At 41.8% G+C, this 23,756-nt stretch overlaps 1 protein-coding gene across 4 annotated transcripts in view; it reads right to left on the bottom strand.

Moving 5' to 3' along the window:
* The window catches only part of egf (epidermal growth factor), a 172,406-nt gene that overhangs the window by 109,836 nt on the left and 38,814 nt on the right, over positions 1-23,756 (bottom strand). For all 4 annotated transcript variants that reach the window (XM_087981173.1, XM_087981118.1, XM_087981124.1 and 1 more), the window contains exons 3-5: positions 11,739-11,920; positions 6,166-6,396; positions 2,507-2,709 (exon numbers count right to left, since the gene is read on the bottom strand). In XM_087981173.1, coding sequence (XP_087837299.1) covers positions 2,507-2,709; positions 6,166-6,396; positions 11,739-11,920 — 616 coding nt within the window. The remainder of the gene's footprint in view (positions 1-2,506; positions 2,710-6,165; positions 6,397-11,738; positions 11,921-23,756) is intronic.

Genomic DNA, 23,756 nt, shown 5'->3' with positions numbered 1-23,756 from the left:
GGCCATTATGTCAATGTGGTCACAAGGAGATCAAACGAGGAATGAAGTATGTGACTTTCACAAGGACTGACTGGAAGAGGAGGGTTAAAAACAGAATTGCTAGAAAAGCTCAGAAGGTCTGGCAGCATTTATGGGGAGAAAACAGAACTGAGGAAAGCTCACTCGACGTTTACTCTGGTTTCTCTCCACAGTCTAACTATGTCTATGATGGAGAACATCAACAGCATCCTGGTAGATTTATTGTACTTGAACTCCAGCACCATTGATCCAGCACATGGAATTCATGAACCATTGTACGCTATTCATGCTTTGTTTTGTCATTCATCAGTTTTGGCATGGTTTCTCATATTTGTGGCTTCATGTTATTTTACAATTCACAGGGGTAGCACATTGACATTTAGCCCTCTGATGCTCCTGAACAATAACAAATAGTCTGCTTATAGTTTCTGTTGAGGATCTCTTCTCAGTGAAGCGTGTTCATATGTCCATTTCCTCTGGCTTGGGGATGAAGAAAAAACTAGGAGAAAGTGAGGTCTGCAGATGCTGGAGATCAGAGCTGAAAATGTGTTGCTGGAAAAGCGCAGCAGGTCAGGCAGCATCCAAGGAGCAGGAGAATCAACGTTTCGGGCATGAGCCCTTCTTCAGGAATGAGGAGAGTGTGCCAAGCAGGCTAAGATAAAAGGTAGGGAGGTGGGACTTGGGGGAGGGGCGTTGGAAATGCGATAGGTGGAAGGAGGTTAAGGTGAGGGTGATAGGCAGCTTGTCTTGGTGTTGCTCCAGTTATTCCTTGTCAAAGGTGCAGGGATTATGTTTCTAATCTGTGGTGAAGGGTGGGAACAGGGAAGTATGGTTGCATGATAAAGTGCAAGATTGCAGAAGCATCTTCTAATAAGTTGGTGATCACCTGTGTTGGAGCAAATCTTTCCAGAGATAAGATTGGGAGACAGCAGAGCTTGAGGCACATGGCAATTTTATTCATGTATTCCACCGGTACAATACAAGATGAGGCCAAAGACTTCTCCCAAATCTAACCTTGATGTAAGAGTTCAACTACCCTCTTAATCTGCAGCACAGATTGGAAGAAAAGTCAATGGCACTCTAATTTCAACTTCAAGTAAAACATCTTTTATACATATTTTGTATACACGGCGGCACATACTCCCTCCCCATGTATACTATTTGTTAATTAATGCTGGGTTATTCAACTATGATTGGGTTCCCAGTATGTGATTCAATTATTAATCTTATTGCTATGATCTGAATGAGCTCATTTTAGTGTGTGGGAAACTGAACTTTCCATGGTTGCTTGTGACCTCCTATCTCTCAACTATGGTGTCTGCATCTGCTTTTTTAAGAAGACTGTAACAGAGTTTCTTTAAGATTTCTTACCATTCTAACTCTCATAGCTTTTGTCCTTAATAAGAGATAGAGAGGCCCTTCTCTGTTAGTTTTAAAACTTTTTTTGAGTATTTAAGTGATTTATATACATCTTTCTGAATCTATATCTATGATTATCATGAAGAATTTTAGTTGAACCCTATTTGTAATATTACAACTGGTTTTTTTTAGAAAAAAGACTTAAAAGAAATAACTGATTGGTATGAAATGTTCTTATTTGTTGGATAGTAAGAATGCTGCTCATTCAATCTTACTATAATAAACATCCGGCTATTGTTTTAAGTGCTGAGCCCTTCCCACAGTCTCTTGTTCCTATTAAACGTGTACTGCAAAGCTTGTTGGGGCTGTCATTGGTCATTTTGTTGTACTGTCATGGGGCATCTCTAACAACCTGTCAATCCGTGAATACTCTGACTGAGGAAGCATGCTGTAAGTAACAGCCACTTACCTGACCATGGCTGAAACTCTTCAGTTTCATTGATCAACAGGTTCTCAGACTGTCAATTTCAATGCAGAATGTACCCCACAATATATGTGTTTTAGCGACTCAATTTTCCTCACACCTTGGGAAGTAAATCTAGTTCCTTTTAAATTTAGAATGTTTGGTTCAAATGATTAAAGTAGGACTTAACTGACTATTTGAACATTTAAATGCTTTACTTCGCAGTTCACCTCTGAATATACTTGTTGAAAACAGGAAGTGGGTATGGTGATCTCAGAATTCTGACCTAATGTCATTTTCAGAGGATTTAACATCCCACCATCACCTGAAACTACATCCCTTCCCCATAAAAATCGCAACTACTACCATGTCTCAGTAATTGTCACCAGATTAAACCCACCTATCTTTATTTGAGCCCAATAGAGCAAACATTTTTTCACCAGTATGGTGATCACTCCTGTGATCCATGAATTGTGCACCTTCCTCCTGTCCCACTCATTCAGTCACATACTCAAACCATTAATCTATGTTTCCCTATGCCAAGTTGTACTTGGTTCAGATGATTATTCAGAAATTAATATATATACTATAACTGCAGTGGTGTAGAATATTCTGAATACACTAAAATATATCCATTAGAGAAAAATTGTTAGTCAAGATTTGTACCTGCTGACTGTGAGCCTGATTCTGCTGTCAGTTGGTGGAATGGATGCACTATTTTGACATCGGCTGGAGGTAAAAAGGATGGTTTTAGGCTGATGGTCACAATATCTTTTCCAGTGTACTTGTTCACTCGACGAATAGTGCCGGTTTTCCAATCTGCATAGTATATGTTCTCAGCAAAGATGGATATTCCAAATGGCTGGTGACTGTTCAGATAGAAATAAAGACAGCTAATCAGCAACAAATATTGTGTTTTACTTTTCTTCTGAGATGTCACAAAGTGCCAATTTATTCTCATAAACTAGATCAAATGATTACACCTCCTCATTCACAAAATGCATTTTATTCCAAAAGATACAATTGTCTCCTTTAAAGATTATTAATCAATGTGATTCCTATATTTTATAAAAGGAGTTTAAGAAATATTACATTTTAATATCATGGTTGGAAGAATAATGGGATTTTTAGTCAAATACATAAATGACTATAGAGGGAGGTCAATCTTGATCTTATAGAATTCTTGGAAGGAGTAACAGAAGAAGTTGATAAAGGACAATGTAGTTGATGTAATTGGCTAGATATTTCCACAGGTCTTTGTGACTTTATGTTGTGACAAGACTAACCCAAATGCCAATGATGAAACCATAAGATCAAAGAGATAGATACCTAACTGACCACCTTCCCATTGGCTGCCTCCCCTCTTGCTCTCTATTAATGATGTGGGTGCAATCCCATATCTTTCGGGCCCAACGATTAGACATTAATCTATGGATCCTTAGCACTCCTACTGGGAGAGGTAGGCACTACTGAGGAAGATCAGGGATGTTGATCCTCAATAGATCATAGTGATTTTATTGGCTGAAGGAATCTTTACAACTGCAATTTGAAAATTTGTAGACAAAATTAAATTGGGGATGCAATGAATACAGAGGAGGACAGAGATAAAAACACGACAACATTCATAAACTTACAGAATGATATTCAATTGACGTATAGCATTGATGTACAGAGGGATCTTGAGGTTCAAGTCTATAGCTCCCTGAAAGTGACCACGCAAGTAAATAGGATGGTAAAGGAAGCACATTGAATGTTTGCCTTTATTGTTCGGGGAATTGAGTACAAGAATCAGCTTTATATGTTGCAGCTTGAAAAGACTTTGATTAGACCACACTCAATGTATTGCATTCAATTCTGATTGTCACAATCCAGGAATTATGTGGAGGCTTTGGAGAGCGTGCAGAAGATGTGTACCAGGATGCTCTCTGGATTAGAGGGTATGAACTATAAGGAGAGACTGGAATAACTCAAATTATTTTCCCTGGACTGGTGGAGGCTGAAGGGAGTCTTGGTCAAAGTCTATGATATTATGAGATGCATAGATGGGGTTGAGTCAGAATCTTTTTTCCCAGAGTCAAAATCTCTAAAACTAAGAGGCATGCATTTAAAGTGAGAGCAGGAAAGATCAATGGAGATGTATGGGGCAGGTTTTTTTTTCCCAGAGAGTGGTAGGAGTGTGGAATAAGTTGCCAGGGCTGGTAGTGGATGCAAATATGATAGGAGTGTTGAAGACACTGTTGAATAAGCACATGCAAGGAATGGAGGGATATGGATCAAGGACAGGCAGAGCGATTAATTTAATTTGGCATCATGTTTGGTACAACATTGTGGACTGAAGGGCCTGTTCCTGTGCTGTACAATTCTATGTTCCATGTAATAATCAAATGAATTGCAATATAGACAATGGTTACAAAATACATATGATAGAAAGAAACAGAGATCTGTGCAAATAATTACCTAAGTGGGATAAGGGAACAAAAGGGATCTAGATATATAGATATATAAATCACTAAAAGGAGCATTACAGGTCAGTAAAGCCAAAAAAGCCAATGGAACACTAAGGTTCACTTTTAATGGAGTAGAAATGCAAAATTAAGAACGCAGCTCAAGAACCAGTGATACTGTTTTAAAGTGATTTGCAAACATAACAAGGATAACATGAAAAAAACCCTTCTCACACAATGAGTAGATTGGGTATGGAATGGACTGCCTGGGTGTGTGGTGGAGGCAAGTTCAGTTGATGTGTTTAAGAGGTTATTAGATCATTATTTGAAGAGAAGCAATATTAAAAGACAAAGGAATGGTACTAAGTCATGATGTTCATTGAAAAGCCAATGCAGATACTCAAGTGACATCCTTTCTTACTCCCTTAGGTAGCAACACATTTTTACATTTTGTACTTGTTGTAATGGTCCATATAAAATAATCAAAATATCATGCTATATTTGCAGCAAAACAGAGCTGTTCTCTCTGGTGTCCTGGATTATAGTCATCCCTTAATCAATATTTGTAAAACAAATGAGCTGGTCATTGCCATATAACTGTTTACAGGGTTGTGCTATTTACAAATTGGCTACCGTGGTTTATAACTTATTCAAAGCAAGATACATCCAGCAATACAGCCAATCCTCAATGTTTCACTGGAGTGTACATTTTTGAAGGGGAATGTGAGCACACAGTATTTTCAACTGATACAAATTGCTACTTATATACTAATCATGTGATTGATGTCAATTTTAAGAATGTAATATTCTAGAGTAGAGATAAACTATCATAGCAATAACGTCTTGTTTCTGGGAATATGATACGCAAAATCTCTTTACTGATGAAATGTGATGAGTTGAATTGGAATTTATGAGGGACGCTTATATGAAATGGCTGGTCAGTCATGAAAATAATTGGAGAGAAGGAAAATATAAACTTAATTAATAATGAAGAAGAATTGACAAGCCCAAATGATTAACACAATATAGGTGACAGATGTGATGTAAACTACACGCACAAGAGATTATTTTAAAGTGCCAGTGTATGGATTCACAGCTAAAGTTTAAGAATTTGAACTGTACATGTAGTCATGTTGATCTATCTATATGTGTATACATTTGTAAAAGAAGTCATAACTACCCATAATTGTCACAATTTCAGAATTTTTGGGTAATTTTAACTATATCATGAGTCTTTCCTTTACATCTGTTGTTAAAACAGCAGATGCAGACACTAGCACAGCAGTATTTCCTCAGAATTTGCCGCAAGTTCACAGGAAATAATTTCAATCTATGTAGTTTGACAATAATGATTTGTGTGATGCTATTAGGTAAGCAATGCACACTTTCTAATCTAAATGAACCATTTTGAATAAGTGAGTGGATGGCACGGTGGCACAGTGGCTCGCACTGCTGCCTCACAGTGCCAGAGACCCGGGTTCAATTCCCGCCTCAGGCAATTGTCTGTGTGGAGTTTGTACATTTTCCCCGTGTCTGCGTGAGTTTCCTCCGGGTGCTCCGGTTTCCTCCCACAGTCCAAAAACATGCAGGCTAAGTGAATTGGCCATGCTAAATTGCCCGTAGTGTTAGGGGAATGGGTCTAGGTGGGTTGCTCTTCAGAGGGTCGGTGTGGACTTGTTGGGCCGAAGGGCCTGTTTCCACACTGTAAGTAATCTAATCTAATCTTAAAAAAAAAGTTAATGTAGTAATGAAAATGCAGGCAATATAATTTCACATCAAAAAGTATGATGAAAAAACTATTTAGTGAAATGCACATAACTAAAATTCATTTGACTATATGCAAGGATTTGTTGATTTCGAATTTTTCACATTGCCACTTACTGCATTGATTGTTTTATGATGTAAGCTGAGTCACCATTGTAATCACATGAGCCAAAGCTGCTCGACATGTTCCCAACATCACTTTGAACCCAGAAGAGTCGCTTGTCAATAAGATCCAGAGATAAACTCTTCACTTTGTTCATGGTCTTGAAAATGGTGACAACTCCAGTAGCGTCTAGTGTTGCACGATGAACACTTGGTACAGAGCCTTCTGTAGCCCAAAACATATACCTTGGAACAAGATTACATAGTTTGGATCAATTATCACAATAATGTTGTTTTTTCTGGGTATTGAATGTATGCAAGGTTAGCTGCAAAAATAGTATGCAATATAATAGAGTAAAAACTTGGTGTTGGCAAAGAATCATGGACTACAGAACACAAAGTTACAGTGAATAATATATAATGAAGCTTGGCTATAAACTGAGACCATCCATGCAATAACTCAATAGAAGTTTTGGTTTTCACACCAGAATTGAATTGTGGATTCTGCACAATTCAAGAAGAGGTGGTAGAAGCGGACACAATTAGAAGCATTCAAGAAGCACCTGGATGAATATATGAATAGGAAGGGAATAGAGGGATACAAATCCTGTAAGTGAAGGCAATTTTAGTATGGAAGAGCATAATGTGTTGATGCAGGCTTGGAGGACTGAATTTGGACAAGATAAAGAGGGATAAAATTTCTGAAGCTAATGTACTTTTGCTTTAATAGCCTGTCTGACAGATAGGCAAGTAGCTAACATAATTCCATCATTCATAAAGGGACGGAGAAGAAAGCAGGAAGCTATACACCAGTTAACTTAACATCATGTCACAGGAAGAACATTAGCAACTATTGTTAAAGATGTTACAATAGACAACTTAGACAAATTCAAGACAATCAGGCAGAATCAACATGGTTTTGTGAAAGGAAAATCATCTTTAATCAATTTATTAAAGATGTTTGAAGAAGTTACATGAACTGTGGATTAGAGGGAATGAATGGTATGCTGTACTGATATTTTCAGAAGGCATTTGATAAAGTGTCACATCAAGGATTATTGAGGAAAATAAAAGCCTATGTCATGAGATTAACATATTGACTTTGGTAACAGATTAGCTAGGTAACAGGAAATAGAGAGAAGGCATAAATTGGTAACGTCTGGTTGGCAAGATGTAATGAATGGTGTGCTACCAGTGCTGGAGCCTCAACCCTTTATAACTTATACACATGACTTGGATATACAAATCAAAGGTATGGTTATTCAAATTGCTTATGACACAAAGATAGGCAGGAACGTAAGTTATGAAGAGGAGATAAGGATGCAACAAAAGGATACTGATAGGTTAGGTGAGTGTGCAAATATATGGCAAATGGAGTATAATATGGGAAAATGTGAAATTTTTCACTTTGGTAGGAAGAACAAAAAAAAAGTGTTATCTAAATGATGAGAGATTGCGGAGCTCTGACACAAAGAGGGATCTGGTTGGTATGCAGCTACAGCATATGATTATAAAGCAAGTAGCATGTTATTATTTATCGTGAGGGGTATTGAATACAAAAGTAGGAAGGTGATGTTTCAGTTCTAATGAGTACTGGTGACACCACATCTGGAGCAATGTGTGCTGCATTGCTCTCCCTTTGTAGGAATGGGAGGTAGTTCAGAAACTTTACTTGACTAATAAGAGGAATAGGTGTTATCTTATGAGGAGATGATAGACGGGCTGAGCCTGTACCTGTTGGAGTTTAGAAAGGTTAAAAATGATGTGATTGATACATACAAAACCCTGACAGTTCATGACAGGGTGGATGATTTGTCTGGTATATGAAATATAGAACTGGTGTCATTGTTTGAAAGGAGGAAGTCTTTCATTTAAGAAAGGAATAAGGAGAACGTCTTCACCTCAGGGGATTATAAGCCAATTGGAACTCACTTCCTTAAAAACAGTGGAAACAGAATCTGTGAATGGTTTTAAGGAAGAGGCAGACAGATTCTTGATCAGCAAAGGAGTCAAAGGTTATTGGGAAATGGGCAAGCATATGGAGTTGAAGTTAAAATCAGATCAGCCATGACATTATAGACTAGTGATGCAGGCTCAAAAGGCCAAGTCACCTATTGCTTTTTCTAAATTCATTCATTGATCCGGGTGTCACTGGCTGGCCAGGATTTATTGCCCAAACCCTGCTTGGACTTGAGAAAATGATGGTGAGTGCCTTCTTCAACTACTGCAATTTATTTGATTTAGGTATACCCACAATGCCATTGGGCAGGGATTTCAAAGTTCAAAGTTTGTGCGAAGATTTGTAGCTCGGGTGCTCGTTGTTGTGGTTCTGTTCGCCGAGCTGGAAGTTTTTGTTGCAAACGTTTCGTCCCCTGGCTAGGCGACATCATCAGTGCTTGGGAGCTTCCTGCAAAGCGCTTCTTTGATGTTTCCTCCGGTGTTTATAGTGGTCTGTCCCTGCCGCTTCCGGTTGTCAGTTTCAGCTGTCCGCTGTAGTGGTTGGTATATTGGGTCCAGGTCGATGTGTTTGTTGATGGAGTTTGTGGATGAATGACATGTCTCTAGGAATTCCCTGGCTGTTCTCTGTCTGGCTTGCCCTATGATAGTAGTGTTGTCCCAGTCGAATTCATGTTGCTTGTTGTCTGCGTGTGTGGCTACGAAGGATAGCTGGTCGTGTCATTTCGTGACTAGTTGATGTTCATGTATGCGGATTGTTTAGCTGTCTTCCTGTTTGTCCTATATAGTGTTTTGTGCCGTCCTTGCATGGCATTTTGTACACTACATTAGTTTTGCTCATGTTGGGTATCGGGTCCTTCGTTCTGGTGAGTTGTTGTCTGAGTGTGGCTGTTGGTTTGTGTGCCGTTATGAGTCCTAGGGGTCGCAGTAGTCTGGCTGTCAGTTCCGAGATGCTCCTGATGTATGGTAGTGTGGCTAGTCCTTTTGGTTGTGGTAAGTCCTCGTTCTGTGGTCTTTCTCTTAGGCATCTGTTGATGAAGTTGCGCGGGTATCCGTTTTTGGCGAATACCTTGTATAGGTGTTCCTCTTCTTCTTTTTGCAGTTCTGGTGTACTGCAGTGTGTTGTGGCCCTTCTGAATAGTGTCCTGATGCAGCTTCATTTGTGTGTGTTGGGGTGGTTACTTTCATAGTTTAGGACTTGGTCTGTGTGTGTGGCTTTCCTGTATTCCCTTGTAGTGAATTCTCCGTTTGGTGTTCTCTGTACCATCACGTCTAGGAATGGGAGTTGGCTATCCTTTTCTTCTTCTCTCGTGAATCGGATTCCTGTGAGTGTGGCGTTGATGATCCGGTGTGTTTTTTCTATTTACGTGTTTTTAATGATTACAAACGTGTCATCGACATATCTGACCCAGAGTTTGGGTTGAATTTGTGGTAGGACTGTTTGTTCTAACCTTTGCATAACTGCCTCTGCTATGAGTCCCGAGATTGGTGATCCCATGGGTGGTTCTCAGGGACTACGGTGAATTTATTTACTAGGAGGGGAATTGCATGATGGTGATGATGTCATTGAATGTCAAAGGGTCATTTATTGGATTCTGTCTTCTTGCAGGTGATCTTTGTCTGGCACCTGTGTGGTGGCACTTGTCAGCCAAGTCCATGTCATACTGCATTCAAACATGTACCACTTCAGTATTGAGGAGTCGTGAATGTTCCTGAACATTGTGCAATCATTGGTGAACTTCTGCACTTCTGACTTTGGAATGGAAAGAAGGTTTCATAGAATCCCTACAATGTGGAAACATGCCATTTGGCTCATCGAATCCACACCGACCATCTGAAGAGCATCCCACCTCTACCCCTGCATTACCTATGGCGAACTCACCCACCCTGTACTCTATGATCAATTTAGTATGGCCAATCGACCTAAGCTGCACATCTTTGGAATGTGGGAGGAAACCGGAGCACCTGGAGGAAACCCATACAGACATGGGGAGAATGTGCAAATTTCACACAGACAGTGACCCGAGGCTAGAATCAACCTGGGTCCCTGGAGCTGTGAGGTAGCAGTGGTAACCACTGTGCCACCAACATCATTGTTGAAGCAACTGACATTGGTTGGGTCAAAGCCTCTACCCTGAGGAATTCCTTAAAGATAGCCTGGAACTGAGAAGGCAGAACTCTACCAACCATGACTGGTCTGATTCCAGCCAGTGGAGAAGTTTGCCCCTGATTCCCATAGACTCTTAGTTAGCTAGAGCCCTTTGATGTTATAGTGGGGTCAGAAGATGAAATGTTCACTGAAGACTGCACAATGTTCAGCACCATTCCCAACTTCTCAGATACTGGAGCTGTCATAGTCAAATGCAGCAAGACCTGGACAATATCCAGACTTGGGCTGACAAGTGGCAAGTAACATGTACATCACATATGTCAGGAAATGGCCATCTCCAATAAGAGACAAACTAAACATCACCCTTCAATTACATCATCATCTCTGAATCTCCCCTATCAGTAGCCCAGAGGTTACCAATGATCAGAAACTCAATTAGACTAGCCACATAAATACATTAGCTACAAGAGCAGGTCATACCAAAGAAAACTGCAGTGAATAATAAAGAAAAGGAATAGAACTTCTCAGTGCCTGAATGAAGTTATAAACCAGGACATGCGTAATATGGAATAAAAGGACGACAATGCTTCCTTTTTGTTGTACTGGATAACATTTACATTTCTAATGTTAATTATCCTTTCGAAATTAGATTGCCAATCATTGACATGGAACTGCCAAAATTCACTTCCTTTAGGTTCCTTCCCACTGGCGGATTGTGAGAGAGAGAATGAGAGGAGGTTTTTACACCAGCACTCTCAGCTGCTTTCAAACCAAACCTCAGGCTCTAACATTGAAATATGTTTATGAAAATATAGTTAAAAATCACACAACATCAGGTTTGAATGAAGGAGCTCAAGTCTGCTCTACCATTCAATAAGATCATGGCTGATCTGATTACTCCATATTCCTACATACATCTGATAATATTTCACCTCTTATCAAAGCTAAGATGGTATACTACCCAAAGGTTTCATACATCCAAACATATATAAGATAATCTCAGCTTCACGGGGCTGAATTTAGTAATCTCTACGTTCGATGTAGCAGGAGATGATTAAATTCACCCTCACTCAACAAACCCATACAGCCTCGGAAGAGTTGACCAGTGGACTTCTATGATTGACACAAGCCTCAACACAGATGTCCTGCATGCCAGAGAAGCTGCTGGCCATTCACATGCTGGGAGACTCTTCAGCCTGGGAGATTATCACTGAGGACACTGGCAGTGAAGACATGGATATCTGTAATGCTGAGTAAGTGGATTTTCTACAGGGATTCAGCATGCGGGTAATGGTGAGAGGGAAAAGTCCATCCAATATTGTCTCATGGTCTCACCGGGAGAGATTCACAAAATGTGTGTTCTCTTATCTATTAAATTTATTTCAAACCTTTTCTGGAAATGCTTCCTTCTAACAGGACGAATGATCTAAATGATGCTTCCTGCAACAGAGCTTCATCTGATTTTCTGTGCATTACATATTTGGAAATTCTGGATAACAGAAAAGTTTAACCAGAGGCCTACCCATTTTCTGGATCAACTGCTACAGCAGTGGGAAAGATAAGTTCTTCCAGCAGTTTCTTGGAATTCTTCCCATTTAAGTTTGACATTTCAATGGTTCCTTTCCTTTGATTGGTCCAAATGATGGTGTCGTGCAACCAATCCACGACAAATCCCGAAAGACCTTTCCCTACAGCCCGAACATTCTGTGATGCAAAAAAAAGGCTCATTATCCTTTGATGATTTCTTAGAAAATAAAATAAAACAGGTTGTATGAAAGGAATGCATCTTTTTAGGAGTCTAAGCCAAGTAATATATTATTAACCAATTGTTTCTTACATTGGGAAACTACCTTCTGTGGAGACTTGGGCATTAATTCAGCATTAGCATCAATCTGGAAGTTACATTAAATATCACATATGTGCAGCAAAATGATTTTTGCTATAAAATTGCAATTGACTGCATTCCTGTTGGTGTGGCCTACTCTATGATGGTATTTTAGGAAATATATTTGGATTTTGTTGAACTTTCTTGTTTGCTGTAAGGACAGGGTAGACCTAGTGGGAATAAAATCACCTTCAGTAAAAAAGAACAAAACAGATCAGACCAATCTCAACTTGCATTTTTCAACACATTCATCTCTTTTATACCAAGTGATGATCCCTTAGAACTCATTTCTTACTTTCACTGATGATAAAAATTCACCCATAGTCTCCTCTTAAAATGGATTTTTCTCAATTTTGTGGAATAATATAATAATAGATTTAAGCTCTCTGTGTGGTGACTTGAATACTATAAGCATATATCAGAAATTCAAACAAATGTGTCCCACATTTTTCATCTGTATCAACAGACAGTTAAAAACACATACCTTATCTATAGTATAAACTGCTAAAGTTATCCATCTAGGAACAACATGAGTATATTCAAAATCTGAATCTCAAACTCTTAACTATCATACCTTCATTAGACAAAATATACATAGTATTAGTTTATCTTTTTTTTTGGTTCTGTTTCTTTCTATTATTTTCTATAGCTCAGTTCAATTTTTAAAAAAAAATTAAAACTTCCAATTTTACTTCTTTATCACCCCTCCTGACAATGTATATAAACTGTGACATAACCTAATTGACAAACATTAGGTTATGTTTGAACATCTGGGTTCACCTAAGCCCAGATGCAGGTTGTAAGTATAAGTCAGTACCTTCTCAGACAGATAGAAACAGTTAAAGAGGTATCATTGATTCATATGCAATGGGCAAAAAATATTATTTTTTAAAAAGTGCATAAGCCTTTTTACCTGTGAGGGTGGCAGTAATGTTAGGAAAGTGGAAGGGGTAATGTATGAGAAAAAATAGCATAAATTTGGAAATGACAAACCAAAAACCATTAAAGCTGAAATTTGAGTGAAGTTGAGTGGAGTGGACTACACAAAGTGGAAACTTTGGACAAAATGGCGGAGCAATATCAAATTCTGAGGACATGTTTGATTACTTATGATATGTTGCTGAATGTGGAAAATGTGAAGACAGTTGCCTACTTAAGTAGTAAGTGCATCATTCCCACAACACAGCATAGTGCTTCCATAACAGAAGGTAACTGATATCCTTAAAGCTTGGCAAAATATTTGCAGAACTCAGGATGTGCCAACCTAATTAAAGGCCCCTCCCACCCTAGTTATAATGTCTTCTAACCTCTTCCATCAGGCAGAAGATATAAAATCTTAAACACTCGTACCAACAGGCTAAAGAATAGCTTCTTTCCCACTTTTATTAGACTTCCCAAATATGGACCTCTCAAATTTCAAATTTGATGTTGATCTTGCTCCTTGTGCACCTTCCCTGCAGCCGCGATATTGTATTCCTTCCTCTGTTCTATTACTCCTATGCACTTTGCACGGCATGATCTGTCTGTACTGCACACAAAACAAAACTTTTCACTAAACGTAGATATTTGAAACAAAAATAAATCAAATCAAAAGGATACATAATAAGAAACCTGCCAAACGAAGCTACATTAGTGTGGTACTTATCAGATAGTTGACCAAAAAGAGTGAGTGATGAAAGCCTGCTTATCAACCTGATTCACACTTATTGTTGTACTATTATATGTACAGCTGTTTTGTAACCTACTATACATAACCATATTCTAGTAGACCAGATATTCAATCTGGTATTAAGAATTGTAAATCTTGCCACACTCACATGAGTGCACACATCAAAATGCACCAAATAATTCTGATCTGTTAGCCAGTGTAGATATCTGACTGAGCAATCATCAGTAAGCCACCCAGAAGGAAATACAATAATATGTGAACACACTGGACGGTCATATTGTGTTATGTGATAGCTAAAGAAGTGAAAGTGCTGTCTTTACTGACTAACATCTTATGCACATGTATTTTCATGTGTAAGAAGCATATCAATTGATATGACAGAGCCAGTTCTTACAAGCAGTCTGTTGGTGAGGTTCCCCCAGTTGTCCCCAGATTGGATACTTCAAACCATTCAACTCTCAGGTAAGGAGGGGTGAACTAGCTCCCTTTTGAAATTCAGCAGCCCCCTCAGTTGTGTGCAATCAAGTTAATTATAAAAATGATCCTTTCCCCTTGTGTCCATCTTTCTACCAGACCCAAATGAACTTGTGTTTTAAAAGGAGTCAAACAGGTTTTATTGAATTAAGGAAAAGACTATTCTTAACTATGAACTGCAAGAAGAAATGTCAATGCAACACAGATTTGAAACAAAAATAATGAGTGCAATTCTGGTCTCCTTCCTATCGGAAAGATATTGTGAAACTTGAAAGGTTTCAGAAAAGATTTACAAGGAGGTTGCCAGGGTTGGAGGATATGAGCCATGGGAAGAGGCTGAACAGGCTGGGGCTGTTTTCCCTGGAGCATCGGAAGCTGAGGGGTGACATTACAGAGGTTTACAAAATTATGAGCAGCATGGTTAGGATAAATAGACAAAATCTTTTCCCTGGGGTGGGCAAGTCCAGAACTAGAGGGCATGGGTTTAGGGTGAGAGGGGAAAGATATAAAAGGGACCTAAGGGGCAACTTTTTCACGCAGAGAGTGGTACATGTATGGAATGAGCTGCCAGAGGAAGTGGTGGAGGCTGGTACAATTGCAACATTTAAGAGGCATTTGGATGGGTATATGAATAGGAAGGGTTTGGAGGGATATGGGCCGGGTGCTGGCATTTGGGACTAGATTGGGTTGGGATATCTAGTCGGAATGGATGGATTGGACCGAAGAGTCTGTTTCCATGCTGTACATCTCTATGATTCTATGACTCTAAGTGAACCCAAAAAGGTAAAATGTAAAAACAAGAAGAAATATACCAATCAGTCTCAGAGTTGTTTGTGAAGATAGTTGAACATTACAGCCATTACAGTGGATGTCACTAGTACCCTTAATGTCGGTAGTTCATAGAGTCATGTTGCAATTGTACCAGCCTCCACCACTTCCTCTGGCAACTCATTCCATACACATACTACTCTCTGCATGAAAACGTTGCCCCTTAGGCCTCTTTTTTATCTTTCCTCTCTCACCCTAAACCTATGCCCGACCCCAGGGAAAAGACTTTGCCCATTTAAATTATCCATGTCTCTCATAATATTCTAAACCTCTATAAGGTCACCCCTCAGCCTCCGACGCTCCAGGGAAAACAGCCTCAGCCTGTTCAGCCTCTCCCTGTAGCTCAAATCCTCCAACCCTGGCAACATCCTTGTAAATCTTTTCTGAACCCTTTCAAGTTTTACAACATCTTTCCGATAGGAAGGAGACCAGAATTGCATGCAATATTCCAACAGTGGCACAACCAATGTCCTTTCAGCTGCAACGTGACCTCCTAACTCCTGTATTCAATACCCTGACCGATAAAGGAAAGGAACACCTTCTTCATTATCATATCTACCTACGACTGCACTTTAAAGGAGCTATGAACCTGCACTCCTAGGTCTCTTTGTTCAGCAACACCACCAAGGGCCTTACCATTAAGTGTATATGTCCTGCAAAGATTTGCTTTCCTAAAATGCAGCACCTCGCATTTATCTGAATTAAACTCCACCTGCCACTTTCTGAATTAGTGGTGCTGGAAGAGCACAGCAGTTCAGGCAGCATCCAAGGAGCTTCGAAATCGACGTTTCAGGCAAAAGCCCTTCATCAGGAATAACGGCAGTGAGCCTGAAGCATGGAGAGATAAGCTAGAGGAGGGTGGGGGTTGGGAGAAAGTAGCATAGAGTACAATGGGTGAGTGGGGCAGGGGATGAAGGTGGTAGGTCAGGGAGGAGAGGGTGGAGTGGATAGGTGGAAAAGGAGATAGGCAGGTAGGACAAGTCTGGACAAGTCATGGGGACAGTGCTGAGCTGGAAGCTTGGAATTAGGGTGAGGTGGGGGAAGGGGAAATGAGAAAACTGTTGAAGTCCACATTGATGCCCTGGGGTTGAAGTGTTCCGAGGCGGAAGATGAGGCGTTCTTCCTCCAGGCGTCTGCTGGTGAGGGAGCGGCGGTGAAGGAGGCCCAGGACCTCCATGTCCTCGGCAGAGTGGGAGGGGGAGTTGAAATGTTGGGCCACGGGGCGGTTTGGTTGATTGGTGCGGGTGTCCCGGAGATGTTCCCTGAAGCGCTCTGCTAGGAGGTGCCCAGTCTGCCCAATGTAGAGGAGACCGCATCGGGAGCAACGGATACAATAAATGATATTAGTGGATGTGCAAGTAAAACTTTGATGGATGTTGATCTCCCACCCACAGCTTCCAACCTCACAGTCCGGGAAACCCGCACTGCCCGGTTCTATCTCCTTCCCAAGATCCACAAGCCTGACCACCCTGGCTGACCCATTGTCTCAGCATGCTCCTCGACACTGTCCTATCCCCCCTAGTCCAGGAACTCCCCACATACGTTCGAGACACCACCCACGCCCTCCACCTCCTCCAAGACTTCCGTTTCCCCGGCCCCCAACGCCTCATTTTCACCATGGATATCCAATCCCTCTACACTTTCATCCGCCATGACCAGGGCCTCCAAGCCCTCCGTTTTTTCCTCTCCAGACGTCCCCAACAATACCCTTCCACCAACACTCTCATTCGTTTGGCCGAACTGGTCCTCACCCTTAACAATTTCTCCTTTGAATTCTCCCACTTCCTCCAGACCAAAGGGGTAGCCATGGGTACACGTATAGGCCCCAGCTATGCCTGTCTCTTTGTTGGCTACATAGAGCAGTTGATCTTCCGTAATTACACCGGCACCACTCCCCACCTCTTCCTCCGCTATATTGATGACTGCATTGGCGCCACCTCGTGCTCCCGCGAGGAGGTTGAGCAATTCATCAACTTCACCAACACATTCCACCCTGACCTGAAATTTACCTGGACCATCTCTGACACCTCCCTCCCCTTCCTGGACCTCTCCATCTCCATTAATGACGACCGACTTGACACTGACATTTTTTACAATCCCACCGACTCCCACAGCTACCTGGATTACACCTCTTCCCACCCTACCTCGTGCAAAAATGCCATCTCGTATTCCCAATTCCTCCGCCTCCGCCGTATTTGTTCCCAGGAGGACCAGTTCCACCACAGAACACACCAGGTGGCCTCCTTCTTTAGAGACCGCAATTTCCCTTCCCACGTGGTTAAAGATGCCCTCCAATGCACCTCGTCCACATCCCGCACCTCTGCCCTCAGAGCCCACTCCTCCAACTGTAACAAGGACAGAACGCCCCTGGTGCTCACCTTCCACCCTACCAACCTTCCGCATAAACCAAATCATCCGCCGACATTTCCGCCACCTCCAAACACACCCCACCACCAGGGATATATTTCCCTCCCCACCCCTTTCCGCCTTCCACAAAGACCGTTCCCTCCTTGACTACCTGGTCAGGTCCACGCCCCCGTACAGTCCACCCTCCCATCCTGGCACTTTCCCCTGCCACCGCAGGAACTGTAAAACCTGTGCCCACACCTCCTCCCTCACCTCTATCCAAGGCCCTAAAGGAGCCTTCCACATCCATCAAAGTTTTACTTGCACATCCACTAATATCATTTATTGTATCCGTTGCTCCCGATGCGGTCTCCTCTACATTGGGGAGACTGGGCACCTCCTAGCAGAGCGCTTTAGGGAACATCTCCGGGACACCCGCACCAATCAACCATACCGCCCCGTGGCCCAACATTTCAACTCCCCCTCCCACTCTGCCGAGGACATGGAGGTCCTAGGCTTCCTTCACCGCCGCTCCCTCACCACCAGACGCCTGGAGGAAGAACACCTCATCTTCCGCCTCGGAACACTTCAACCCCTGGGTATCAATGTGGACTTCAACAGTTTCCTCATTTCCCCTTTCCCCACCTCACCCTAGTTCCAAGTTTCCAGCTCAGCACTGTCCCCATGACTTGTCCGGACTTGTTCTACCTGCCACCTATCCACTCCACCCTCTCCTCCCTGACCTATCACCTTCTACCCCTCCCCATTCACCCATTGTACTCTATGCTACTTTCTCCCCACCCCCACCCTCCTCTCGCTTATCTCTCCATGCTTCAGGCACACTGCCTTTATTCCTAATGAAGGGCTTTTGCCCAAAACGTCGATTTCGAAGCACCTTGGATGCTGCCTGAACTGCTGTGCTCTTCCAGCACCACTAATCCAGAATCTGGTTTCCAGCATCTGCAGTCATTGTTTTTACCTCCATCTGCCACTTCTCAGCCCATTGGCCCTTCTGGTCCAGATCCTGTTGTAATCCTCTTCGCTGTTCATTACATCTCCAATTATGATGTCATCTGCAAACTTACTTTGTGGGCGGCACGGTGGCACAGTGGTTAGCACTGCTGCTGCACAGCGCCAGAGACCTGGGTTCAATTCCTGCCTCAGGCGACTGACTGTGTGGAGTTTGCACGTTCTCCCCGTGTCTGCGTGGGTTTCCTCCGGGTGCTCCGGTTTCCTCCCACCATCCAAAGATGTGCAGGGTCAGGTGAATTGGCCATACTAAATTGCCTGTAGTGTAAGGTAAGGGGTAAATGTAGGGGTATGGGTGGGTTTCGCTTCGGTGGGGCGGTGTGGACTTGTTGGGCCGAAGGGCCTGTTTCCACACTGTAAGTAATATAATCTAATCTAATTTATATAAATGACAAAAAGTAGAGGACCCAGCACCAATCCTTGTGGCACTCCACTGGTCACAGGCCTCCAGTCTGAAAAACTGGAGGCCTTCCACCACCATCCTCTGTCTCCTTCCTTTGAGCCAGTTCTGTATCCAAATGGGGAACCTTGTCGAACGCCTTACTGAAGTCCATGTAGATCACATCTAGCGCTCTGCTCTCATCAATCCTCTTTGTTACTTCATCAAAAAACTCAATCAAGTTTGTGAGGCATGATTTCCCACACACAAAGCCATGTTGACTATCCCTAATCAGTGAGGAGAAAAGGGCTAATGCCCGAAACGTCGATTCTCCTGTTCCCTGGATGCTGCCTGACCTGCTGTGCTTTTCCAGCAACACATTTTCGGCGCATATCCCTAATCAGTCCTTGCCTTTCCAAATACATGTACATCCTGTCCCTCAGGATTCCCTCCAACAACTTGCCCACCACCGACATCAGGTTCACTGGGCTATAGTTCCCTGGCTTGTCTTTACCGCCCTTCTTAAACAGTGGCACCACGTTAGCCAACCTCCAGTCTTCCGGCACCTCACCTGTGACTATCAATGATACAAATATCTCAGCAAGAGGCCCAGCAATCACTTCTCCAGCTTCCCACAGAGTTCTAGGGTACACCTGATCAGGTCCTGGGATTTATCCACTTTTACACCTTTCAAGACATCCACTACTTCCTCCTCTGTAATATGGAAATTTTGCAAGATGTCACCATCTATTTCCTTATAGTCTATATCTTCCATATCCTTTTCCACAGTAAATACTGATGCAAAATACTCGTTTTGTATCTCTCTCATTTTCTGCAGCTCCACACAAAGGCCGCCTTGCTGAACTTTGAGACGCCCTATTCTCTCCTTAGTTACCCTTTTTGTCCTGAATGTATTTGTAAAATCTCTTTGGATTCTCTTTAATTCTATTTGCCAAAGCTATCTCATGTCCCCTTTTTACCCTCCTGATTTTCCTCTTAAGTATACTCCTACTTCCTTTATACTCTTCTAAGGATTCACTCTTATCCTGTCTTTCCCTTACATATGCTTCCTTCTTTTTATTAATCAAACCCTCAATTTCTTTAGTTATCCAGCATTCCCTGTACCTACCAGCCTTTTCTTTCACCCTGACAGGAATATTCTTTCTCTGGATTCTTGTTATCTAATTTCTGAAAGCTTCCCGTTTTCCAGCCGTCCCTTTACCATCGAATATCTGCCCCCAATCAGCTTTTGAATGTTCTTGCCTAATATCGTCAAAATAGGCCTTTCTCCAATTTAGAACTTCAACTTTTAGATCTGGTCTATTCTTTTCCATCATTATTTTAAATCTAATAGAATTATGGTTGTTGGCCCCAAAGTGCTCCCCCACTGACACCTCAGTCATCCGCCCTGCCTTATTTCCCAAGAGTAGGTCATGTTTTGCACCTTCTCTAGTAGGTACATCCACACACTGAATCAGAAAATTGTCTTGTACACACTTAACAAATTCCTCTCCATTTAAACCCTTAACACTATGGCAGTCCCAGTCTATGTTTGGTAAGTTAAAATCCCCTACCATAACCACCCTATTATTCTTACAGATAGCTGAGATCTCCTTACAAGTTTGTTTCTCAATTTGCCTCTGACTACTAGGGGGTCTATAATACAATCCCAATAAGGTTATCATCTCTTTCTTATTTCTCAGTTCCACCCAAATAACTTCCCTGGATGTATTTCCGGGAATATCCTCAGCACAGCTGTAGTGCTATCCCTTATGTAAAATGCCACTCCCCCTCCTCTCTTGCCTCCCTTTCTATCTTTCCTGTAGCATTTGTATCCTGGAACATTAAGCTGCCAGTCCTGCCCATCCCTGATCCATGTTTGTGTAATTGCTATGATATCCTAGTCCCATGTTCCTAACCATGCCCTGAGTTCATCTCCCTTCCCTGTTAGGCCCCTTGCATTGAAATAAATGCAGTTTAATTTATTAGTCCTACCTTGTGCCTGCCTGCCCTGACTGTTTGACTCGCTTCTGTTCTCAACTGTACCAGTCTCAGATTGATCTCTTTCCTCACTATCGCCCTGGGTTCCACCAACCCCCCCCCCCCCCCCCCCCCCCCCCCCCCCCCACCTTACTAGTTTAAATCCTCCTGAGCAGCTCTAGCAAATTTCCCTGCCAGTATATTAGTCCCCTTCCAATTTAGGTGCAATCCTTCCTTCTTGTACAGGTCACTTCTACCCCAAAAGAGATTCCAATGATCCAAAAATGTGTATCCTTCTCCCATACACCAGCTCCTCAGCCATGCATTCATCTGCTCTATCCTCCTATTCCTGCCCTCACTCGCTCGTAGCACTGGGAGTAATCCAGATATTACTACTCTCGAGGACCTCCTTTTTAAATTTCTGCCTAACTCTCTGTAATCTCCCTTCAGAATCTCAACCTTTTCCCTTCCAATGTCATTGGTTCCAATGTGGACAGTGACCTCTTGCTGGCCCCTCTCCCTCATGAGAACATTCTGCACCCTCTCTGAGACATCCTTGATCCTGGCACCAGGGAAGCAACACACCATTCTGCTTTTTCTCTGCTGGCCACAGAAACGTTTATCTGTCCCTTGGACTAGAGAATCGCCTAACACAATTGATTTCTTGGAACCCGACATACCCCTCATTGCATTAGAGCCAGTCTCAATATTTAACTATTTGTCTCGAAATTTGGCTGTTCGTGCTACGTTCCCCTGAAAATCCATCACCCCCCACATTGTTGAAACATCAATTTCAAGATTTTTGGCATTATAGGTTGATATTCCTTTGCCCTGATTCCTTTTGGCTGAGGCTGGCTTTTTAAATAACATTTAAAATGAAAGGTTTCTTCTGTGATGCTGGTTCCTTTTTAACTGACTGGCTAATTGAGTTCAGCACTCTGTGAGAGAGAGTGCTTTCTCCCTTTATCTGCTCTGCATGGTAGTTTATGGCAGTCATCATTGCATAGGTGAACTTCATTTGGATGGAACAGTGGCTTAGTGGTTAGTACTGCTACCTCATAGTGCCACGGGCCTGGGTTTGATTCCAGCCTCAGGTGACTGTCTGCATGGTGTTTGCACATTCACCCTGTGTCTGCGTGGGTTTCCTTTGGATGTCCTGGTTTCCTCCCACAGCTCAAGGATGTGCAAGTTAGGTAGACTGGCCATACTAAGTTGCCCATAGTTTCTAGGTATGTGCAGGATAGATGGATTAGCGATGGGAAAAGTGGGGTTACAGGGATGGAGTTGGGAAGATCTTATGATGATCAGTGTGGACTTGGTGAGCTGAATGGCCTGCTTCCACATATAAAGATTCTATTAATCTACTAGTCCCCAGACAAGGATATCAGACCATAAACACACAGAGACAACTAACTTTTACCCTGTTTTTATTATATTCTGAAAGGGTAAAATACAAAGATCTCTGAGGAATTCGCTGTCTGCTGAGAGGAGTTTGGGTAGTCAGCCTCCAGTTATTTTCCTTTTCCTGACTCTTTATGGGTGTGACATTGCAGAATTTCTCTCTAGATTGCCACTAAACAGTCATTTTGTCTGTATCAGTCCTTCTTTTGAAAATCATGTGTGGTAATTATATTCCGGTGCATGATGAATGAAATGAGATTGATTCTCATTTCATTAAAAGAAAGAGGAAAACTTAAACTGAAACAATAGCCTGACGCACATACACATCCATTCCCCTAGGATTGGACAATTATATCTCTTCAATTCTAACAGATTCTCTGTAGATTCTACACAGAGCAGCAGCAATCACATCTGATTCTTGGCAACGATTGTCATATTTAAGTTATATGATTGAAGGAACAAACTCCAGCAGAACAACCTGATATTCTGGTTCTTAAACCTATCTGCAAGGATTAATGCATTGTGGTTGGTATTGTCTGTGGTCCCTCTGTATCTCGTTCAGACCTTTATCTCAAAGTAGTTGAGAACCAATAAGAAGTCATGGATTTCCTTCCCTACAATGGAGAATGTTTTTTAATGTTTGTTTAGTGTACAAGATTGGTCTCTTTATTCCAGATTAGTCTTTCTGTGTGACCCCATGCCACTATAACAATAGTTTCTTTAAGTGCTTGATTAGTGTTCAGAGTAGCAAAAATAGGCTTGCTTGTCAAAAAAGCCTGTAGCTTTTCAAAAGCACTTTGTCCTTTTTCAATCCATATTACTTTCATTTCTTTCTGTTGTAAATCTGTCAGCAACACAGTTGTTAGATTAAAGTTTTGGATGAACTTTCAGTCGAATCTATGCATCCCAAGAACCCTCTTGATTTCCTGTTGTGAGGATGGAGATCTGTGCTACTGCTTGTACTTTGTAGTCCTGGACAGCAGCTTTCATCCTTAATCATCTACTTGTACAGTTTCACTCTCCTGTGCCCGAGTGAACCCATTCTTTGTGAGACTGTCCAGCAGAACTGTACTTTCTGGTATAGGGCTTCCACTCTCTCTAAATGCATTACCCACATGTCACTGTATACAAGAGGTTATGTAGGTACACTCTGCAATTAACCACTATCTTCCCTTGAAAGGTAGCCGGGGTATCTTGGAGTCAAAATGGCATGAATTAATACTGGGATAACCCAACCAGATTTACAAAGGGGGAAATTTTCTTCATGCAGACAATCCAGGGGACTTGCCCATATTCCTTGAGTCAATTTAACTTGGTAATGTAGATTGATTAATAGCCTTTATCTATGCAATCTTCTAGCCAGGATATTGAGAAGGAATCAGCTGTGGTCACTGTATTAATTGTCACTAATCAATGCAAAAGTATCTTTTGGAGCCGACTGATTCACCAATGAATACAATGAAGGAGCTGCAGCTACCTGCAACTAGGTTCTATTAGTTGATGTTTCCCTATTAAGTCAATCTCCCCCTGAACCTGGGTGAACCACTTT

The sequence above is a fragment of the Chiloscyllium plagiosum genome, unplaced genomic scaffold, assembly GCF_037043375.1.
Source record: "Chiloscyllium plagiosum isolate Xiang-an unplaced genomic scaffold, Cpla_swu_hap1 HiC_scaffold_1, whole genome shotgun sequence".
NCBI classification, from domain to species: domain Eukaryota; kingdom Metazoa; phylum Chordata; class Chondrichthyes; order Orectolobiformes; family Hemiscylliidae; genus Chiloscyllium; species Chiloscyllium plagiosum.
Note: the sequence above shows the minus strand (reverse complement) of the source record. Positions and strands in the feature narration are given on the sequence as shown.